Source organism: Oncorhynchus masou, chromosome 6 (genome assembly GCF_036934945.1).
Source record: "Oncorhynchus masou masou isolate Uvic2021 chromosome 6, UVic_Omas_1.1, whole genome shotgun sequence".
Lineage (NCBI taxonomy): Eukaryota > Metazoa > Chordata > Actinopteri > Salmoniformes > Salmonidae > Oncorhynchus > Oncorhynchus masou.
In genome coordinates, this window is record NC_088217.1 from 15,556,622 (window position 1) to 15,578,276 (window position 21,655).

The 21,655-nt window shown below is 45.3% G+C and overlaps 1 protein-coding gene across 1 annotated transcript in view; it reads left to right on the forward strand.

Moving 5' to 3' along the window:
* The window catches only part of LOC135541466 (plexin-B1-like), a 180,032-nt gene that overhangs the window by 106,294 nt on the left and 52,083 nt on the right, over positions 1 to 21,655 (forward strand). The window contains exons 3-8 of the mRNA XM_064967774.1: positions 8,758 to 8,815; positions 11,033 to 11,125; positions 11,302 to 12,460; positions 15,396 to 15,578; positions 20,640 to 20,768; positions 21,200 to 21,300. Of these exons, the coding sequence (XP_064823846.1) occupies positions 11,312 to 12,460; positions 15,396 to 15,578; positions 20,640 to 20,768; positions 21,200 to 21,300 (1,562 nt within the window). The 5' untranslated portion in view covers positions 8,758 to 8,815; positions 11,033 to 11,125; positions 11,302 to 11,311. The remainder of the gene's footprint in view (positions 1 to 8,757; positions 8,816 to 11,032; positions 11,126 to 11,301; positions 12,461 to 15,395; positions 15,579 to 20,639; positions 20,769 to 21,199; positions 21,301 to 21,655) is intronic.

A 21,655-nucleotide genomic window follows, 5' to 3' on the forward strand; every position in this document is an offset into this window, starting at 1 on the left:
ATTCTTCGACAAGACTAAAAACACCAGCAAATCAGCTCCAAGTGATTTTTAATTTTCGAAATCTGTTTCAAAGTATTCCCATATGCAGCGAGATATGCAGAGATATGTGATCATATACAAATTAAAGGTTTGACATTATTATGTTTGTGCTTCTTGTAGTCAATTTGCAGTCTCCAAATGATTTGTAATTATGTCCATCCTCTCAAGAAGAAATCAGCCTGCGGAAGGATCAACAGTTGAACTTCGGTAGTTTACATACACCTTAGCCAAATATATTTAAACTCAGTTTTTCACAATTCCAGACATTTAATCCTCGTAATAATTCCCTGTTTTAGGTCATTTAGGATCACCACTTTATTTTAAGAATGTGAAATGTCAGAATAATAGTAGAGAGAATGATTTACTTAAGCTTTTATTGCTTTCATCACATTCCCAGTGTGTCAGAAGTTCACATACACTCAATTAGTATTTGGTAGCATTTCCTTTGCATTATTTAAATTGGGTCAAATGTTGTGGGTAGCCTTCCACAAGCTTCCCACAATAAGTTTGGTTAATTTTGTCCCATTCCTCCTGGCAGAACTGGTGTAACTGAGTCAGATTTGTAGGCCTCCTTGCTCGCACACGCTTTTTCAGTTCTACCCAAAAATTTCTATGGGATTGGGGTCAGGGCTTTGTGATGGCCACTCCAATACCTTGACTTTGTTGTCCTGAAGCCATTTTGCCACAACGTTGGAAGTATGCTTGGAGTCATTGTCCATTTTGAAGACCCATTTGCGAACACGCTTTAACTTCCTGACTGATGTCTTGATGTTGCTTCAATATATCCACATAATTGTCCTACCTCATGATGCCATCTATTTTGTGAAGTGCACCAGTCCCTCCTGCAGCAAAGCACCCCCACAACATGATGCTGCCACCCCTGTGCTTCACTGATGGGATGGTGTTCTTCGGCTTGCAAGTCTCCCCCTTTTTTCCTCCAAACATAACGATGGTCATTATGACCAAACAGTTCTATTTTTGTTTCATCAGTCCAGAGGACATTTCTCCAAAAAGTACAATCTTTGTCCCCATGTGCAGTTGCAAACCGTAGTCTGGCTTTTTTTTGGCAGTTTTATAGCAGTGGCTTCTTCCTTGCTCAGCGGCCTTTCAGGTTATGTCTATAGGACTCGTTTTACTGTGGATATAGATACTTTTGTACCGGTTTCCTCCAGCATCTTCACAAGGTCCTTTGCTGCTGTTCTGGGATTGATTTGCACTGTTCACACCAAAGTACATTCCTCTCTAGGAGACAGAACGCGTCTCCTTCCTGAGCGGTATGATGGCTGCGTGGTCCCATGGTGTTTATACTTGCGAACGAGTGGTTGATAAACAAGTTTTAATGACTCCATCCTAAGTGTATGTAAACTTCCGACTTCAACTGTAGTTGATCCCTGGTGTAGATGAAGTCAGAGAGACTGGATCTAGTTGATTTCTGGTGTAGATTGATCTTAGGGGCCATTCTGTGCTGTGGTGTTCTAGTGACATATAAAACCCTTACGCTATGCAATTTCTATGCAGACAGCTGGCTGGACACTTACAGCCCCGGAATGCACTCTCTCATACCCAAACAATGTCAAAACTTGGGGTGGAAGAGTTGGCCCAAGTGTGTATGTGTGTGAGAGATCTCAGTTAAATCACAGATGAGACCCCTGACAGGCTTGTTATGGTGTGGTAACAGACAGTAGATCCTTTTCAATGTGTTGTGATGACATCCACCTATTTGGGTGGAGATAAACTCCCATGAGTGTCAGGCCTAGACTTCATCACATCCCGGCAAGCTGTTGGGATCAATATAAAATATTTTCTGTGATTGACAGTTTGTCCCACTTTGCTTGCTACCCCAGCATCTGATTTCAGATGTGACTGTCCCCACGCCCAACGTGAATGATTTGTTTTCATTTCTATTTTGAGATCTCAAATTCATAAGTATCCAGATGAACATCTGGTTCGCTGGTTTTGGGAAATGTCAAGGACCATTGAGGCTCTTTTTGTTTGAACATGAACTTCTGTGAACTCAACATAGAGAGAGAGCAGCAGTTTGAGCAAAGCTCTCATGTCACGACCATATCTGTCCCCCGTAAACATGGGGGGGGATACCCTCAACCGAGTCTCTGTCACCCGAATATTCGTCACACTTGTCCTCGGGCCATAAAGTTTAATAGCCATGGGAACATCCGTCTTCTCTCCTAGTGACAAGTGTCTCTCCCCAGAGCAGTGGGACATGTCCAATACTGTTAGAACAAACGTCTCCGTAAAAGGGGCTAATTATTAAAATCCGTCTCCTCAGAGTGAGTTTCATGTAAATTGTTTAAGTCTTCTACCGGGAGATAATAACTCTCTGGAAGAACGCACGGGCAGTAATCTCTCTCTGAGAGTTTGGAGGAATGTGTTCTCTTCAGTTCGGCAGCTATTGTTGGGGGTTTCTCTATAAATAACCCGTTGTCAGCAATGCAAGCAGTCGGACCAACAGGCAGTCAGGAGAACAGTTATTTGTGAAGCACCACTTATATTGGGACCCAACTCCGTCTGGAAAGGCTGTCAGAAGCCTTGACACGACTTGTACTGAACTAAAGATATACATACAGGAACTCGGCCAATCTCTAGCCTTTCGTCGCTTGTATTGAGCGATATTGATAACCTGATACCTCTGTAGACAATAATGTTATGACTTACTCAGAGTGAAATATCTCTCATAGCGTCTTTATAAATGGGTGGATGGTGAGTAACATTTTTGATATTATAAATGAAACGGTGAAACATCACTCGGCTCTTTTCAAGAGTTTTGGAACGAGTCAAAACAGCAAGAACAGTGGCCTCCATCATTCTTAAATGGAAGAAGTTTGGAACCACCAAACTCTTCCTATAGCTGGCTGCTCGGCCAAACAGCAATCGGGGGAGAAGGGCATTGGTCAGGGAGGGGACCGACAACCCAATGGTCACTCTGACAGAGCTCCAAAGTTCCTCTGGAGATGGGAGAATCGTCCAGAAGGGCAACAATCTCTGCAGCACTTCACCAATCAGGCCTTTATGGTAGAGTGGCCAGATGGAAGCCACTCCTCAGTAAAAGGCACATGACAGCCCGCTCGGCGTTTGCCAAAAAGCACCTACAGGTCTCTCAGAACATGAGAAGCAAGATTATCTGATCTGATGAAACCAAGATTGAACTCTGGCCTGAATGCCAAGAGTCACATCTGGAGAAGACCAGTACCAGGTTATCGCCTGGCGAATACCGTCCCTATGGTGAAGTTTGGTGGTGGCAGCATCAAGCTATCGGAATGTTTTTCAGCAGCAGGGACTGTGAGACTAGTGAGAAAGATGAATGGAGCAAAGTACAGAGAGATCCTTGATGAGAATCTGCTCCAGAGCGCTCAGAACCTCATACTGGGGAGAATGTTCAACTTCCAACAGGACAACAACCCTAAGCACACAGCCAAGATAACGAAGGAGTGGCTTCGGGACAAGTCTCTGAATGTTCTTGAGTGGGCCAGCCAGAGCCCGGACTTGAACCTGATTGAACATCTCTGGAGAGACCTGAAAATAGCTGTGCAGGGACCCTCCCCATCCAAACTGACAGAGCTTGAGAGGCTCTGCAGAGAATAAGCTTGTGGTGTCATACTGAAGACTCAATTCTGTAATCGCTGCCAAATGTGCTTCAACAAAGTCTGAGTGAAGGGTCTGAATACTTATGTAAATGTCATACTTCAGTTGAAAACATTTTAATACATTAATACATTTGTAAACATTTATAAACTGTTTTTGCTCCGGACTGTGCCCTCTGTTCCATGCCAGCCAACCTCAGGCACATTCTCACAGGGTGTAAAACAAGCCTCACCCAAGGACGCTACACTTGGCGTCACAACCAAGTCCTTAAAAACCTTGCGTCCGCCCTGGAGGACAAGCGAGCTGCCACCAACTCCCTACCACCCACAGCAGCATCACACTCCTTACGGACAAACTTTGTCCGCGAAGGGGTTAAACCACCAAAGAGCGGCTCTACACCATTAGAGCGAGACCAGCTGCGCTTGGCCCGCGACTGGAAAATGCTAGCTGACATTGGTCGGCAACTTGTGTTTCCTCCGGAGATCGCAACCACCACCCTAAGACCTGACATGGTGCTCTGGTCCCGTTCACTCAATAAGGTCTTCATCATTGAGCTCCCAGTACCCTGGGAAAACTCAGTAGATGAGGCTTATGAGCGAAAACATCTGCGCTATGCTGATCTAGCTGCCGAAGCACGGCATCATGGCTGGAACACAGAAGTCCGACCAGTGGAGGTGGGCTGCAGAGGTTTTGTGGCAACATCTACAACCAGACTGCTTAGAGACCTGGGAATTAAGGGCCAGAGCCAGCGTTCGGCAATCAAAGCTGTATCAGAGGCGGCAGAAGGCAGCAGTCAGTGGCTCTGGATGAAGAGGAAAGACCCCAGCTGGGCCCCGAAGTGAGAGGGCCAGGAGGTATGCGGTCAACAATGTTTGACTCAGGGAGGAGGACACCCCTGCCATGCATAGTCCCATGGGATGTTGGCTATCAACCACAAGGCAACTCCTATGACTAATTGGGAATGGGACGCAAGCGTAGGATTGATCACCCTGTCGCTGGCCGCCTTTGGGGAGGGTGTATAGTGTGAAAGGCCGAAACACCCTAGGAACCAAAGGTACACTACTGACGATGCGCTCCCCAAATTTCACCACGCTCACTGTTCATTAACTCTTGGAAGTGCTTGCACAAAGGATAGTAACATCTCATCCTGTGTTCTTGGAATCATTTGTCCTTATGGGGTATTGTGTGTAAATTGATGAGCGGGAAAAAACAATTTCATTAATATTAGAATAAATCTGTAACTTAACAAAAATGGACAAAGTCAAGGGGTCTGAATACTTTCTGGATGTAAACTGAAAAATGCTACTACATTTGCTTCACGCACAAAACAAATATTAGCCAGCAAGGCTGTTGATCCAGGAAGGGATTGTCTGCTGTTAACAAGCGAATGCTTGATTTTCGAAGAAGCTAACCACTTAGCTAGATAGCTAACTAGCTACTAAATCAGCAAACCAAATGCACAACTGCAGAGCATTTAGCACATTTTAGATGGTTAACTTAATAGATATAAGATATCTAGCTGGCAAACATTTAGTTGTGAATTCCATACTGTAATTAGGTCACCTGGCGTATGCTGCACACCACTGAGTGATTCAAGGCTCCAGTATCTCCTCATTGTGTGCTTGTAAACAAAACATGTGACTGGGGACTCCCGGTATAAGCTTCATAATTACAAATTATGTGACCGGTGAAGTGAAAAATGCAATCTTCTTTATCTCCTAACGTATTGCACAAGTTAACTGCAGGTATTTACTTAAAAAGTAGGGAAAAATATAAACATTTATTAAGCGGTATAAATTGACGGTATGGAAAAACCATCCCGTGGCTTTTGCCAAATACCTCGATATACGGTATACCGCCTAAGCCTAGTGTGTGTGTGTGTGCTGTAACCGTTGCACTGCAAACGGGTGGAAGAGGGACATCGACCTCCATGTTTGTATAATTGAACACAGTTTCTTAAGGCCACTAAAGCATCCTTTGTAAACACTGTTGATGTTGAGGAGTGACTGACTGCACTCTCCAGATCTGTCCCACTTTTCTGCCCAGACCAGGGAATGCTCTGTGTGTGTGTGGGAGGGGATGGGGGCGTGCATGAGTGTGTGTTTATTTGTTTGAAGTGCAGAGGAGGACTGTTTATTACAAGTGTGTGTTTGAGAGAAATTAAAAAAGTGGGATGGGGTGGGAGTCCTTTTTCCACAGACCACTGTTTGGGTGTTTTATGTAAGCAGTAATTGGTCACTAATTAGAAACCTGCTTTATTCTTCCATCTCTCCCCCCGGTCTGTGAATGAGTGGCTGTCAAATGGGGCATTATGGGTAGGCCCCTTAATTAATGGCTACTCTACCCCCTCTCTCGCTCTCTTTTTAGCTCTCTCCTTTTGTGGCTTATCATTAGTCACATTCCATCAGTTCTCAGGGAGCACTGAAGCTTGCGAGCACTGGTTTGTGGTAATGTCTCTCGGTCTCGCGCTCTCTCTCTCTCTCGGTGTCTCGGTGTCTCTCTCTCGGTGTCTCGGTGTCTCTCTCTCGGTGTCTCGGTGTCTCTCTCTCGGTGTCTCTCTCTCTCTCTCTCTCTCGGTGTCTCTCTCTCTCTCTCTCTCTCGGTGTCTCTCTCTCTCTCTCTCGGTCTCTCTCTCTCTCTCTCTCTGTCTCTCTCTCTGTGTCTCTCTCTCTGTGTCTCTCTCTCTCTCTCTCGGTGTCTCTCTCTCGGTGTCTCTCTCTTGGTGTCTCTCTCTCGGTGTCTCTCTCGGTGTCTCGGTGTCTCTCTCTCGGTGTCTCGGTGTCTCTCAGATGAAGGCTTCCCAGTGTCTCTGGTCTCTCTCTCGGTGTCTCCTCTCGGTTAATGGACTCTGTCTCTCTCTGTGTCTCCTCTCTCTCTGTCTCTCTCTCTCTCTCTGTGTCTCTATCTCTCTCTCGGTGTCTCTCTAGAGGTGCTCATCTCTCACAAAGTGTCTCTCTCTCAAGAAACAGTGTCTCTCTCTGGTTCCTCTCTCTCGGTGTCTCATCTCATCTTGGTGTGTCTCTCTTAAACTCTAACACTCTCTCGGTGTTTTCATGTCTTTCTCTACTCATTCTCGGTGTGTATGTCTCTTCTCTAATAACTGGTGTGTCTCCTCTCTCTCTCTCTCGTTTTCTGGTTGTGATCAGACCTGCACAACGGTCAGGTGGAATTTTGGACCATTCTCTTTCTCTCTCTCGCAATATTCTTGGGTGTCTGTTCTCTTGAGGTTGTGTCACTCTCTCTCGGGTTGAGGTGTGTCTCTGACTCTCTCAGAAGCGCGGTGTCTCTCTCAAGCCATTCTGTTGTTGATTTAGTTCTCTCGGTGTGTGTCTCATCACTCTCTCTGTGTCTCTCTCGCGCGCGATAGTGTCTCTCTTGGAAATTAATTTTTCCGTCGCGGTGTGTCTCTCTCAGCAAAGGTGTGTCTCTCTCTCTCACTCTCTCGGTGTGTGTCTCTCTCTCTCTCTCTCTCTCTCTCGGTGTGTGTCTCTCTCTCTCGCGGTGTGTCTCTCTCTCTCTCTGTGTCTCTCTCTCTCTCTCGCGGTGTGTCTCTCTCCCCTATCAGTTGGGGAAATGATTTTGGTTTGAATGAGATGGTGGCTGTGTGTGGGAGTCAAACAGATGAAGGCTTCCCAGGAATGCTCCATAGTCGCCTGGTCACTTAGCTTGGCCCAGACCAGTGGACTTCCTCCTGTTCTGGTTAATGGACCCTGTCTGGACCTATTATGGTTTGTCTCCTGGCCCTTATTTCTCGATTGGCACAATGCCTGAAACCCAGGCTTTATCCATGGCGACCTTTCCGTATCCAAGGGCCATACAACCAATGAGAGAATGTCAAATTGAAAACCCATAGAGGCTATTTAGGCTACATCTCACAAACACAAAGAAACATGTACAGTGGCAAGAAACAGTATGTGAACCCTTTGGAAATACCTGGATTCCTGCTTAAATTGGTCACACATTTTCATCTCCTCTTCATCTTGGTCATGACAATAGACAATAGACAGTCTGCTTAAACTAATAACACACAAACAATTGTACGTTTTCACGTCTTTATTGAATAGACTGTGTAAACATTCACAGTGTAGGGTGGGAAAAGTATGTGAACTCTTGGATTTAATAACTGGTTGACCCTCCTTTGGCAGCAATAACCTCAACCAAACGTTTTCTGTAGTTGTGGATCAGACCTGCACAACGGTCAGGTGGAATTTTGGACCATTCCTCTTTCCAAAACTATTTCAGTTCAGCAATATTCTTGGGATGTCTGGTGTGAACTGTTCTCTTGAGGTTATGCCACAGCATCTCAATCGGGTTGAGGTCAGGACACTGACTGGACCACTCCAGAAGGCGTATTTTCTTCTGTTCAAGCCATTCTGTTGTTGATTTAGTTCTGTGTTTTGGGCCGTGGTCCTGTTGCATCACCCAACTTCTGTTGAGCTTCATTTGGCGACAGATAGCCTAGCATTCTCCTGCAAAAAACTTGGAAATTAATTTTTCCGTCGACGTTAGCAAGCTGTCCAGGCCCTGAGGCAGCAAAGCAGCCCCAAACCATGATGCTCCCTCCACCATACTTTACAGTTGGGATGAGGTTTTGATGTTGGTGTCCTGTGCCTTTTTTTTCTCCACACAAGAGTGTTGTGTGTTCCTTCCAAACAACTCAACTGTAGTTTCATCTGTCCATAAAATATTTTGCCAGTAGCGCTGTGGAACATCCAGGTGCACTTTTGCAAACTTCAGACTTGCAAAAATGTTTTTTTTTTGGACAGCAGTGGCTTCTTCCATATCGTGGACTCGTCAACCGAGATGTTAACGTGTTCCAGAGATTTCTGTAAGTCATTAGCTGACACTCTAGGATTCTTCTTAACCTCATTGAACATTCTGCGCTGTGCTCTTGCAGTCATCTTTGCAGGATGGCAACTCCTAGGGATAGTAGCAAGACAATTTTTATAAACGTGGACTGCTGAACATCAAGACATTTAGAGATACTTTGGTCACCCTTTCCAGCATTGTTCAAGTCAACAATTCTTAATCTTAGGTCTTCTGAGATGTTGTCTGTTATCTATCTACGTTGTGAAGTGTGTGTGTGTGAATCTCTTGCTTTCTCTCCTGGGTTTCCAGATTGGTTGCTATGCCTCCGGGGATGGTGCGGTGTGGTTTCTCAGTCCCGGTAATTCAGGTAATTCCAAAGGGTTCACATATTTTTTTTGCCACTGTACATAGGCTCTCCACAAACAGGCTTGGTCTCCAGCTTTACTTTGGTGATAGGCTTAGATACTGTATACTCTGTTCAGTCTGCACAGCTTGACCATAGGAATCTAGTGCATTAGCTTCTGTGTCCACTCCATTCAGCAGAGAGATGGAGGGGAAAGGAATAGTCCATTACACTAAGTGAAACATTACAGATTAACCAAGTACAAGCACACAATTCCTCACCTCTCTCCTTTCACACAGTGATACCTAACCCGCTTTCACCTCTCTCCTTTCACACAGTGATACCTAACCCGCTTTCACCTCTCTCCTTTCACACAGTGATACCTAACCCGCTTTCACCTCTCTCCTTTCACACAGTGATACCTAACCCGCTTTCACCTCTCTCCTTTCACACAGTGATACCTCACCCGCTTTCACCTCTCTCCTTTCACACAGTGATACCTAACCCGCTTTCACCTCTCTCCTTTCACACAGTGATACCTAACCCGCTTTCACCTCTCTCCTTTCACACAGTGATACCTAACCCGCCGGCTAAAGTGGGGAAAAAACAACTTCCCCTAGAGCGGAAATCTGATTTCGATAACTACGAGAATTTAATCACCACTCCAGTCATCTGTTCCCCTATATCATCTCCAAGTCAAACAGGAGTCACGCTCACAAACAAATCTGGACTCAAATACCAGATGAAATCTTTGAAATACTTTTAGCGTTTGCTTTAGCCTGCCTGGTGTGGCTGGCAGGTGGTTAGGGTCTGTTCTTCTACAGCGATTCTATTGTGGTTCTTGTTGTTCTTTCGCCAGGTTAAAGGGGAGGGTCTGTATTTTGGCTCGTGTTTGTCAGTGTCTCTTTTCTTCTTTCTGAATCCCGACTCAATGTTTGCATTGCATGTTTTGAATGTTCTGGTAATTTTCACTAACTAGGGCATCGATCAAGAGAGACTTTGCCTCTGGCGCCGTCAGTTAATGGAGAGGGAGAAGTGGAGAGAGGATTTGTCCCAAATGTCACCCTATTCCCTATAGGGTGCACTACTTTTGACCTGTGCCCCATGGTCAAAAGTAGTGCACTAAATGGGGAATAGGGTGACATTTAAGACAGACTCAGTTTGTTGGTGCCAGGAATGACTGTGATAAAAGTATCCAGGGGTGTTAGTGACTGCTCAAATGAAGTGCTTTTGCCTCGTAGCAATGGGGAGGGCTGAAAGTTGGCGTACTGAAAGCTGGCGTACTGAAAGCTGGCGTACTGAAAGTTGGCGTACTGAAAGTTGGCGTACTGAAAGTTGGCGTACTGAAAGTTGGCGTACTGAAAGTTGGCGTACTGAAAGTTGGCGTACTGAAAGTTGGCGTACTGAAAGTTGGCGTACTGAAAGTTGGCGAACTGAAAGTTGGCGAACTGAAAGTTGGCGTACTGAAAGCTGGCGTACTGAAAGCTGGCGTGCTGAAAGCTGGCGTACTGAAAGCTGGCGTACTGAAAGTTGGCATACTGAAAGTTCTCTGTGTGACCTGGCTTGTGTTAAGATGGGCTTCCCAGACTGGTGAAAACGATGTTGTTGGGCAAAGGCAGGTCTGACTTGCATTTCAATGGTAATGCTTTCCAATGAGCTCCATTTAGTCAGACTATCAAGACAACACAGTGCACAACTATAGTATTGTTATAGAGGTGGTTTGGTGATGAGTAACCTTACCTGAGACATGAGATTTACCCAAGACGTCTAGGCTTTAGGATCATTCATTCGGGTAAAGCGCTGGAGACGAACCCTGGTTGGTCACGTGTGTAACTTCGGGAGCAGGATTAAATGACTAATTATTTCTGCATTACGTTTGTGTTTGCATAATGAAGGGACTTGTTCAGTAAGAAACATGCTAACTCTAGTGTTGGGGTAACGAGAGTTGGTGTGAACACTTGTTGCTAACCCGAGGTGTTTGGGCAATGCAAAGTACACAATGCAGCGGGTGTTGTTTTTGTGATATTAGGGGGCAATTTGGACTTTTGCATGCCGAATTTGGGATGTTTTTTTCTCCAATTTGTCATGAAAATGTGCTGACGGGGGACAATGTTTTTTTGACATGTGGCTTGATTGTACCATTTTATGTTGTAAAAGTGCGTTATTGGTTTAAAATTGCACTTGAACTGGTGTTCCTTGGTTTGCAGAGATATATTAACTGTTTGTCTCGTTGTTTTACAGATTGGTGTCATAGGAGAGATGTTTTTAGCCAAACCAAGCTGCTGGGAGGTCAAGGGGTGACATGCCTCTGTAACACATTGTTGGAAACAAATGGTGAGGGGAACATTTTCTGATTCATTAATCTAGGTATAAGCTGTAGTTTATCAGTATATTTGATGTCTTGAAGTTAAATGATGTGAATATTCATGTTTCTCATAACTATATGCAGTATGTTATCTATCTAGGTTGTGAAGTGTGTGAATCCCTTGCTTTCTCTCCTGGGTTGCCAGATTGGTTGCCATGCCTCCGGGGATGATGCGACATGGTTTGTCAGTCCTGGTGGCGGTCCCAGCCCCAGTACTGTTGCTGCTGCTAGCTGCCGGCTGGCCCTCCTATGGCCTGGCCTGGGCCTCCTCCCCCTACCCCACCTTTACCCGCAACGACACCCTCTTTGAGCACATGACCCTGCACCCGGACCCTGCGGTGGGACGTGTCTATGTGGGGGCGCAGGACCGCCTCTTCCAGCTGGACCGTCACCTGACTGCCGAACTCCAGTTCGACACCGGACCCGTGACAGACAGCCGTGAGTGCCTTCCACCCGTCACCGAGGGCAACTGCCCACAGGCGCGGCCCACCAGCAACCACAACAAGCTCCTGCTGGTGGACCCCTACTCTATGGAACTGATCACATGTGGCAGCGTCAACCAGGGCATCTGCCAGAAGCGGAGTTTAGACTCTGTGGGTACGGTGCTGTTCTCAGCCGAGCGGCCTGTGGACACTCAATACGTGGCAGCCAACCACCCCAACGTGAGCACGGTGGGCCTGGTGGTGCGCTCCCGCCCTGACCGCCAGCCCGTGCTCTTTGTGGGCCGCGGCTACACCAGCAGCCACCCACCTATCTCCACGCGCAACCTAGTCCAGGAGCCCGTCTTTTCCTATGAAGAAACTGCAAAGCTATCGGTGGCGGGCCGTCTCTCGGAGTACGACCACCACTTCGTGGCCTCCTTTGCCCAGCGCCAGCATGTCTACTTCCTCTTCTACCGGCGTGACCTTAAGTCCCAGTCGCGCGAGTACCGCACCTACGTGTCGCGCGTCTGCCTGGATGACCAGGCCTACTACTCGTATGTGGAAGTTCCTCTGGCCTGTCGCTCGGCAGCCGGTAAGAGCTACAACCTGCTCCAAGCTGTCCGCCTTGGTCTACCACCCAGGGGGAGTGGGGGCGAAGCTGGGAAAGCCGAGGTGCTCCTGGGGGTGTTCTCCACACATCAGACCTCGTCCACACGGCCCAGTGAGGACTCTGCTCTCTGCATGTTTAACCTGGACGATCTGGACCAGAGGATCAACTCCACCAGGGACCTGTGCTACACGCAGTTCGGCCGTGCTGAGGGAGTGGGGGAGGCGGCCTACATCGAGTACGAAGTCAAATCCAACTGCGCCAACCTGCCGTCGGTGAGTAGATTGACTTGCCAGGTCCTTATTCAGTCCTGCGTTCAAATAGTGTTTGTAATCTTTCCAAATATTTTAGCATTTGCTTTAACCTGTCTGAAGTGCTAGATGGACAGGGTTTGCCGTTTTGCGACTATTCTATTAGTTCCAATCGAGCCTAGGTGAAGTATTGGAAATGATTTAGAATAGTATTTGAAAACTGCTTGCCTTATTTTAGCACTTTAGTTTGCAATCCTTTTATTGCTGCTATTTAGGCTACCTACTATGAGGAAGTCATGAGGAAACAATGGGCACCTCCCAGTGCTTGCTTCTAAAAATCTAACAATTTGTAACTATTTGGATGCCAAATGATCCTTGTTTTATCGTCTGCTACTGCTTTATGCATTTGTCCTGTTCATCTGGACAGGACAAATTATTAGGAAATTACACGGCGTGCAATTAATACATAAAGGTACTTAAAACCAGTGGTAGAATTAGACTATTAGGAAGTGATGATAATGTAACATGTCACCATGTTTTAAGTTACCAGGCAAATAGGGGACTGTAAAATAGTGGAACTGCATTTAATCTACATATACCAATAAAGATGATGTTGTTTCTTACCAAGTCAGAATGTCTTTAGGATTTACTGTAATTCTACTACTAGATTGGTTGCGTCCAGGGTCATTCAGCTTCTGCGACGTGACCTCCATGTTAGAAATTCTATGAAATGTAATTTGATATTTTAGTATGGATAAATGTAATCCTTCTATTTGGGAAATTAAATTAGATAACTTTCTCAAAATGACCTGTGTGTGTGTGTGTGTGTGTGTGTGTGTGTGTGTGTGTGTGTGTGTGTGTGTGTGTGACTACCACTCCGACTTCAGTGGGTGGGCACTGAGCCACAGTGTATTTAATGATACACCCCATAGATGACACAGAAGAGGTGTTAACCTCTGACCCCTGAATGCTGTTTACCTTCTGATGGGGTCGGGGAACATTAGTGTGGTGGGCCTGTGTCCCAAATGGCACCCTATTCCCTATTTATTGCACTGTTTTTGACCAGAGCCCTATGGGCCCTTCCAAAAGTAGTGCACTACAAATGGAAAAGGGTGCCATCTGGGACACAGTAGGATATTGTAATAGGATTGTAAGGGGGGGGGGAATCGATCGTGACATTGGCCTTAGTGAGAGGGCCACATTTAACCAGGACTGACAAGGATGGATAAAGTCACCCACCGCTGAGACCGGAACGAGGGAGATTGCAACAGGGAAGCAGATGGGACAGGGAGGAAGAGGAGGAAATGAGGAGAAACGTGTGTGTGTGTGTGAGAGGGAGGTCTAAACATCACCGCCACAGGTAACTTCCACAAAGCTGTGAATGATCTGAGAGACAAGGCAAGAAGGGCATTCTCTGCAATCAAAAGGAACATAAAATTCAACATACTAATTAGGATCTGGCTAAAAATACTTGAATATTTGAGCCCATTGCCCTTTATGGTTGTGAGGTCTGTGGCTCGCTCACCAACCAAGAATTCACAAAATGGGACAAACACTAAATTGAGACTCTGCATGCAGTTTTCTGCAAAAATATCCTCAGTGTACAAACGTAGAACACCAAAGAATTAGGCCGATACCGATAATGATCAAAATCCAGAAAAGAGCCGTTAAATTCTACAACCACCTAAAAGGAAGTGATTCCCAAACCTTCCATAACAAAGCCATCGCCTACAGAGAGATGAACCTGGAGAAGAGTCCCCTAAGCAAGCTGGTCCTGGGGCTCTGTTCACAAACGCAAACACACCCCACAGAGCCCCAGGACAACAGAACAATTAGACCCAATCAAATCATGAGAAAACAAAAAGATAATTACTTGACACATTGGAAAGAATTAACAAAGAAACAGAGCAAACTGGAATGCTATTTGGCCCTAAAACAGAGAGTACACAGTGGCAGAATACCTGACCACTGTGACTGACCCAAACTTAAGGAAAGCTTTGACTATGTACAGACTCAGTGAGCATAGCCTTGCTATTGAGAAAGACCGCTGTAGACAGACCTGGCTCAAGAGAAGACAGGCTATGGGCACACTGCCCACAAAATGAGGTGGAAACTGAGCTGCACTTCCTAACCTCCTGTCCAATGTATGACCATATTAGAGACACATATTTCCCTCAGATTACACAGATCCACAAACAACTCGAAAACAAAGCCGATTTTGATCAACTCCCATATCTGTTGGTTGAAATACCAGTGTGCCATCACAGCAGCAAGATGTGTGACCTGTTGCCACAAGAAAAGGGCAACCAGTGAAAACACCATTGTAAATACAACCCATATTTATGCTAATTTATTTTCCCTTTTGTACTTTAACCATTTGTACATTTGTTACAACACTGTATATATACATAAAATTAACTGTGTGTAATGTTTACTGTTCATTTTGATTGTTTATTTCACTTTTGTATATTGTCTACTTCACTTGCTCTGGCACTGTAAACATATGTTTCCCATGCCAATAAAGCCCCTTGAATTGAATTGGGAGGGAGCTGTGTGGATAGATGGATGGAGTGGGTGTGTGAGAGGGAGGGAGGGGGTCTGTGAGAGGGAAGGAGGGGGTGTGTGTATGTAAGGGAGATGGAGTAGGTGTGTGAGAGGGAGGAAGATGGAGGGATGGGAGATGTGGTAATGCTAGGCTAGCTCTAGTTCCGTGAACATAAACTCTGTTACAAATCGTAACAATACACCAACACCACATAAAACCATCAACACAAGTACCTATCAACAGTGTTACATCCCAAAGTTTATTACTTGACCCCTATTGTTTTTTGTTGCAGGAACTCATAAGCTGGTAATATTTGTCATAATGAAGATGATAAATTGCACCTAATTTAACAAATTGTGTCCATACATCTCTAAATTACATCAATTTTCTAATGATTTCCCTCTTGAATTATAGAACACCCTGGATGCCTACCCATGTGGTTCAGACCACACCCCCAGTCCAATGGCCAGCCGGGTGGCTGTGGAAGCCGAGCCCATATTGGACAGCCCATCCACCCGTCTCACCGCCGTGGCTGTCAGCGTAAGGGCGGGACATACAATCGCCTTCCTGGGGGATTCCAAGGGAAACCTGCGCAAGGTAGAGACAATTTGAGATGGTAAAACTATTGGAGCGATTTATATTGAGTGTACAAAACATTAAGGACACCTGCTCTTTCCATGACAGACTGACCAGGTGAATCCAGGTGAAAACTATGATCCTTTATTGATGTCACTTGTTAAATCCACTTCAACCAGTGTAGATGAAGGGGAGGAGACAAAGGATTTTTATGCCTTGAGAAAATTGAGACATGGATTGTGTATGTGTGCCATTCAGAGGGTGAATAGGCAAGACAAAAAATGTAAGTGCCTTTGAACAGGGTATGGTAGTAGGTGCCAGGCACACCGGTTTGTGTCAAGAACTGCAAATCTACTGTGTTTTTCACCCTCAACAGTTTCCTGTGTGTATTAAGAATGGTCCACCACCCAAAGGACATCCAGCCAACTTGACACAACTGTGGGACGCATTAGAGTCAACATGGGCCAGCATCCCTGTGGAACATTTTCGACACCTTGTGGAGTCCATGTCCTGATGAACTGAGGCTGTTCTGAGGGCAAAAGGGAGTGTAACTCAATATTAGGAAGGTGTCCTCAATATGTTGTACACCTTTAAAACAGGACCTGACTGGACATGTTCTATGCTGGTAGTTTCTGTGTCTTGTATGTTATACAGTACATTTTGTATACGGTACATTTCAGTACATTCCATTGGATTAAGTGAGCCTTTAATAATCCCTGAATATCCTCAGCTCAGCCTCTACGTAGATCTAGACATATTCATGGAAAACGAGCCAGACAGACAAACAAGTACGTATGCAAGAGATCAGACATTTTACCCTTCCATAGTTCCAACATGAACCAGTGCACTGATAGAAGATGGGCAGCATAGTCTGACACCTTTATTAATCATACACACTCGGAGGGATATTCCTACATCCACCCTGTACCGGCCTCCGATATAGACGACACCCTGTACCGGCCTCCGATATAGACGACACCCTGAACCGGCCTCCGATATAGACGACACCCTGAACCGGCCTCCGATATAGACGACACCCTGAACCGGCCTCCGATATAGACGACACCCTGTACCGGCCTCCGATATAGACGACACCCTGTACCGGCCTCCGATATAGACGACACCCTGAACCGGCCTCCGATATAGACGACACCCTGAACACCGGCCTCCGATATAGACGACACCCTGAACCGGCCTCCGATATAGACGACACCCTGAACCGGCCTCCCGGCGACACCCTGAACCGCCTATAGACGACACCCTGAACCGGCCTCCGATATAGACGACACCCTGAACCGGCCTCCGATATAGACGACACCCTGAACCGGCCTCCGATATAGACGACACCCTGAACCGGCCTCCGATATAGACGACACCCTGAACCGGCCTCCGATATAGACGACACCCTGAACCGGCCTCCGATATAGACGACACCCTGAACCGGCCTCCGATATAGACGACACCCTGAACCGGCCTCCGATATAGACGACACCCTGAACCGGCCTCCGATATAGACGACACCCTGAACCGGCCTCCGATATAGACGACACCCTGAACCGGCCTCCGATATAGACGACACCCTGAACCGGCCTCCGATATAGACGACACCCTGAACCGGCCTCCGATATAGACGACACCCTGAACCGGCCTCCGATATAGACGACACCCTGTACCGGCCTCGGATATAGACGACACCCTGTACCGTCCTCCGATATAGACCTCACCCTGTACATACATAGACCTCACCCTGTACCAGCCTCAGATATAGACCTCACCCTGTACCAGCCTCGGATATAGACCTCACCCTGTACCATCCTCGGATATAGACCTCACCCTGTACATACATAGACCTCACCCTGTACCAGCCTCAGATATAGACCTCACCCTGTACCAGCCTCGGATATAGACCTCACCCTGTACCAGCCTCGGATATAGACGACACCCTGTACCGTCCTCGGATATAGACCTCACCCTGTACATACATAGACCTCACCCTGTACCAGCCTCGGATATAGACCTCACCCTGTACCATCCTCGGATATAGACGACACCCTGTACCAGCCTCGGATATAGACGACACCCTGTACCAGCCTCGGATATAGACGACACCCTGAACCAGCCTCCGATATAGACGACACCCTGAACCAGCCTCGGAAATAGACGACACCTTGTGTGGAATAGAGGGGAATAACACACATTTGGGTTAACATAACATGGAAGTGATACACACAGAGGGCTTGGGTTAACCTAACATGGTAGTGATACACCCAGAGGGTTTGGGTTAACCTAACATGGTAGTGATACACACAGAGGGCTTGGGTTAACATAACACGGTAGTGATACACACAGAGGGTTTGGGTTAACATAACATGGTAGTGATACACACAGAGGGCTTGGGTTAACATGGTAGTGATACACACAGAGGGGTTGGGAAAATATAAAAACAACCCACTTCAAATATGTTCTTGAAATGCATTAGTGCCAAGGGTTGAGTTTATATCACCCAGACATGTGAATTTGAGTGGGTTATGTGGCAGGGGCTCATAGGGGACATCTCAGTAGTTTAAACTGGCTGCCTTGGTGAAAACCCATCAAGTCTGTTCAACTGTCACTGTCACTGAAGGCAAGGAAGCCGCATCAGAGTATTTAGGCATAGCGAGTTCTTAGTAACAGCAAGTTCTCTCACTCCCAGTGAGGAATAGTGACTAGCGCTAACAATTAGCACTTTGTTTCATTTTTGTCAATGGCTGTGCTGTGGTTGTGACCAGGGTGTGGTGGAGCAGAGCAGGGAGGGGAGCACAATGACACCCATTAACAATATTTTTACACACTGACCACATAACAACAACACTGGCCAATGTGGCCGTTCTTCATGATGTCTGGCTAACTAGGACTCCGTGTTTGAGTCTCACACAGTGTGTGCATACAGGGCACAGTCGTCACTGACTGGCAAATAAATAGCAAAAACAGAGTTCTAAATAGAAATTAGTTTTAAATAGAATGCCCTATTCTCTTTTCATAGACTATCATGCATGCATACATACATACAAGCACGCATACACACATACGCATAAACACACATACGTATGCATACATACATACATACATACATACATACATACATACATACATACATACATACACGCATGCATACACGCATGCATGCATAAACACGCATGCATGCATACATACACGCATGCATACATACACGCATGCAAACACACATACGTATGCATACATACATACAAGCACGCATGCACACATACGCATAAACATACATACATACATACATACATACATACATACATACATACATACATACATACATACATACATACACACACACACACACACACACACACACACACACACACACACACACACACACACACACACACACACACACACACACACACACTAGCGAATTGTGTGAATGTCACAGTCACCAGATAAATGATGACTCTGTCATTCATTGTTGCTACTGTCCCTCTTACTGTAGTCCCAGACTGTATACAGTATGCCTCTGGGACATAGCATATTACAGCACATGATCAGATCTGGGTTCAAATACTATTTCAATCGCTAAGTATTATTACGTAGTTTAAAAAAATAATTATGTATTAGTTGAATATTGGGATGTATTTGGGAATACACAAAGTATTGGCATGTATTCGAAAATACTCAAATACATCGACAAGTGTATTTTTCATTATTTTTTTTATGAAATACTCCCATGCATTTGAACCCTGGTCTGTTTGGTCCTGAAATAATGTATTTGAAAATAGTTTCAAATAGTAAGCTATTAATAGGTAATTACTTAAATATGTTCTAATACTTTTAATAGAAGTAGTTTATTCGGCACCACGTTATTTGAAAATAAAAAGAATGTAAGTATTTAAATAACAAATACCTAAATACACATTTATTTGAACCAAGGTCTGCACATGACTGACATCTGCTAGGTGAATTAGCAGTGAGCTCTAACTATTACAGAGTTGGTATTGGGGAAATCGAATGATTGGATTGGCCTTCAATGCAATTTAATATAAGGTGAATTAGACATAGAATGTGTGGGTGTGTGCGCTCAACCCAGAGTTTGTTCTGTTGTGTGTGTGTGTGTGTGTGTGTGTGTTCAGAAAATGCCACTGACAGATGATGGGATTGCAAGGGTGAGATATGTGCCAGTAATTTGCCATGATGAGATAATCCTATTCTAGTGGATGGCGGAGGGTCAGAGTGGGTCATTCTCATGAAACTGACATTTGACCCCAAATTTCTCTGGTAATTTTTCATGAAATGCCCTCTAGGAACACTGAGATTAGGATCTGTACTTATCTATATCATTATTATTATGTTTTTTGATCAGATATAATACATTTTACCACAATTTCCACCCAATTATCATTACCGTAACAGTGCAAAAAGTAAGACACAAACCCATTTCAAATATTTGTTTACCTTGCTCCCCTATTGAAAAGGCCTGAGTTAAACAGAACACTGAAACCTTAAATATTTAAGTGAAATATTACAATTAAATCTGACTTTTTACCAATTAGAGATTTTTTTAAGTTTTGGTAATGAGAAGGCCAAGTAGGTGAAGGGGGTGTTTGATCATAAGAACCTCATTCTGAAGGCATTTTAGTGAGTAAATGAACTTTTTCTACTCCTCTAGATCAGGGTTTCTCAAACTTCTATAATATTGTAGCGATCCTCACTAATGATTAGGCCCCCGAGTGGCACAGCAGTCTAAGGCACTGCGTCTCAGTGCTAGAGGCAACCCTACAGACACCCTGGTTCGAATCCAAGCTCAATTTGGCCTAGTGTGGTCTGGGTTTGGCCAGTGTAGGCTGTCATGGTAAATAAGAATTTGTTCATAACTGACTTGCCTGGTTAAATAAAGGTTAAATAAAATAAAACTAATGATCCCACTTTACATTTCCCTAAATTGGGCTAACCCTATTGGAGCACTGTGTGCATGCTTTCCTGTCATACGAGTGACCCTAGTTCTGTACTCCTTTATCGGTTTGCTTTAATTAAATGTACCTAATAGGTTTCTTAACCATTTGAATATTTGTTTTGCAGGTGTTTCTGGGCCCTAACGGTGAGGTGGAGGAGTACGCCGTCGTCTCCATCCAGGCCAACGCGGTCATCAGCTCAGACCTGCTCCTGGATCAGTCTGAGGAGCACCTTTTCATCATGACGTCCACCATGGTACAGTACACTAGCCTGGTCCTAGATCTGTTTGTTGGTGCTGTCCTGCCTAGTCCTCTGCTCATTGGCAGTTTTACACACATGAATCCCACTTCTGACACCAACGGTACACTACCAACACAACAACTTTAATTTCTTCCCTTCACAGTGGCCAATGACTGTCTCTGAAACAAGTCTCTTTTTTAGTTTATAGTAATCTCGTCCACGGCTCTATTGAGACGAGGTTCAGGTTATAGTAATGGCTTCATGCAAAGTCCTCATAGACTCTACAACATTTTCACCACATTGCTTTATTTCTATCCACTCCTTTTATCGATCAGGTAAGTGGCAACAGTTTTGGGCAATAGTTCTGTGTCCCAAATGGGTCTCATTGTTTACCATGCGTTGCACATAATGACTGAATATTGCCTGTTGTTTTGTTGTGGCCATAGCTCCAGAAGAGGCCAGTGGCTGAGTGCCACGAACATCTGGACTGCCAAGCCTGTCTGTCTGCCCACGACCCCTACTGTGGATGGTGTGTCCTGGAGGGGAGGTAAGCCACTAATTCTGAGTAATCCAATGGATTAGCTAACTAATTACTTTTATTGTCAAGTCATATGTAATCCGTAACCAATTACATTTATGTAATCCGCCCAACCCTGGCCCTGGTTAAAGGGTCAACATATCAAACTAGAGCCAGAGGTTTCCCTGGTCAGGTCAAGTGGCCTAGGAAAACTCAGGGCCCTAGATATTACAGCTGGGCACAACGCAGTCAGAGAAGGTGTTTGTGGTACCTCTCATGCTGGCGTATATGAGAAATGATGTCAAATACAGTAGATAGTCATAGTTATTGCTCATGTTTTAAGGCTACTATACAATATGTAACTTTTTGGACGACCTGACAAAAT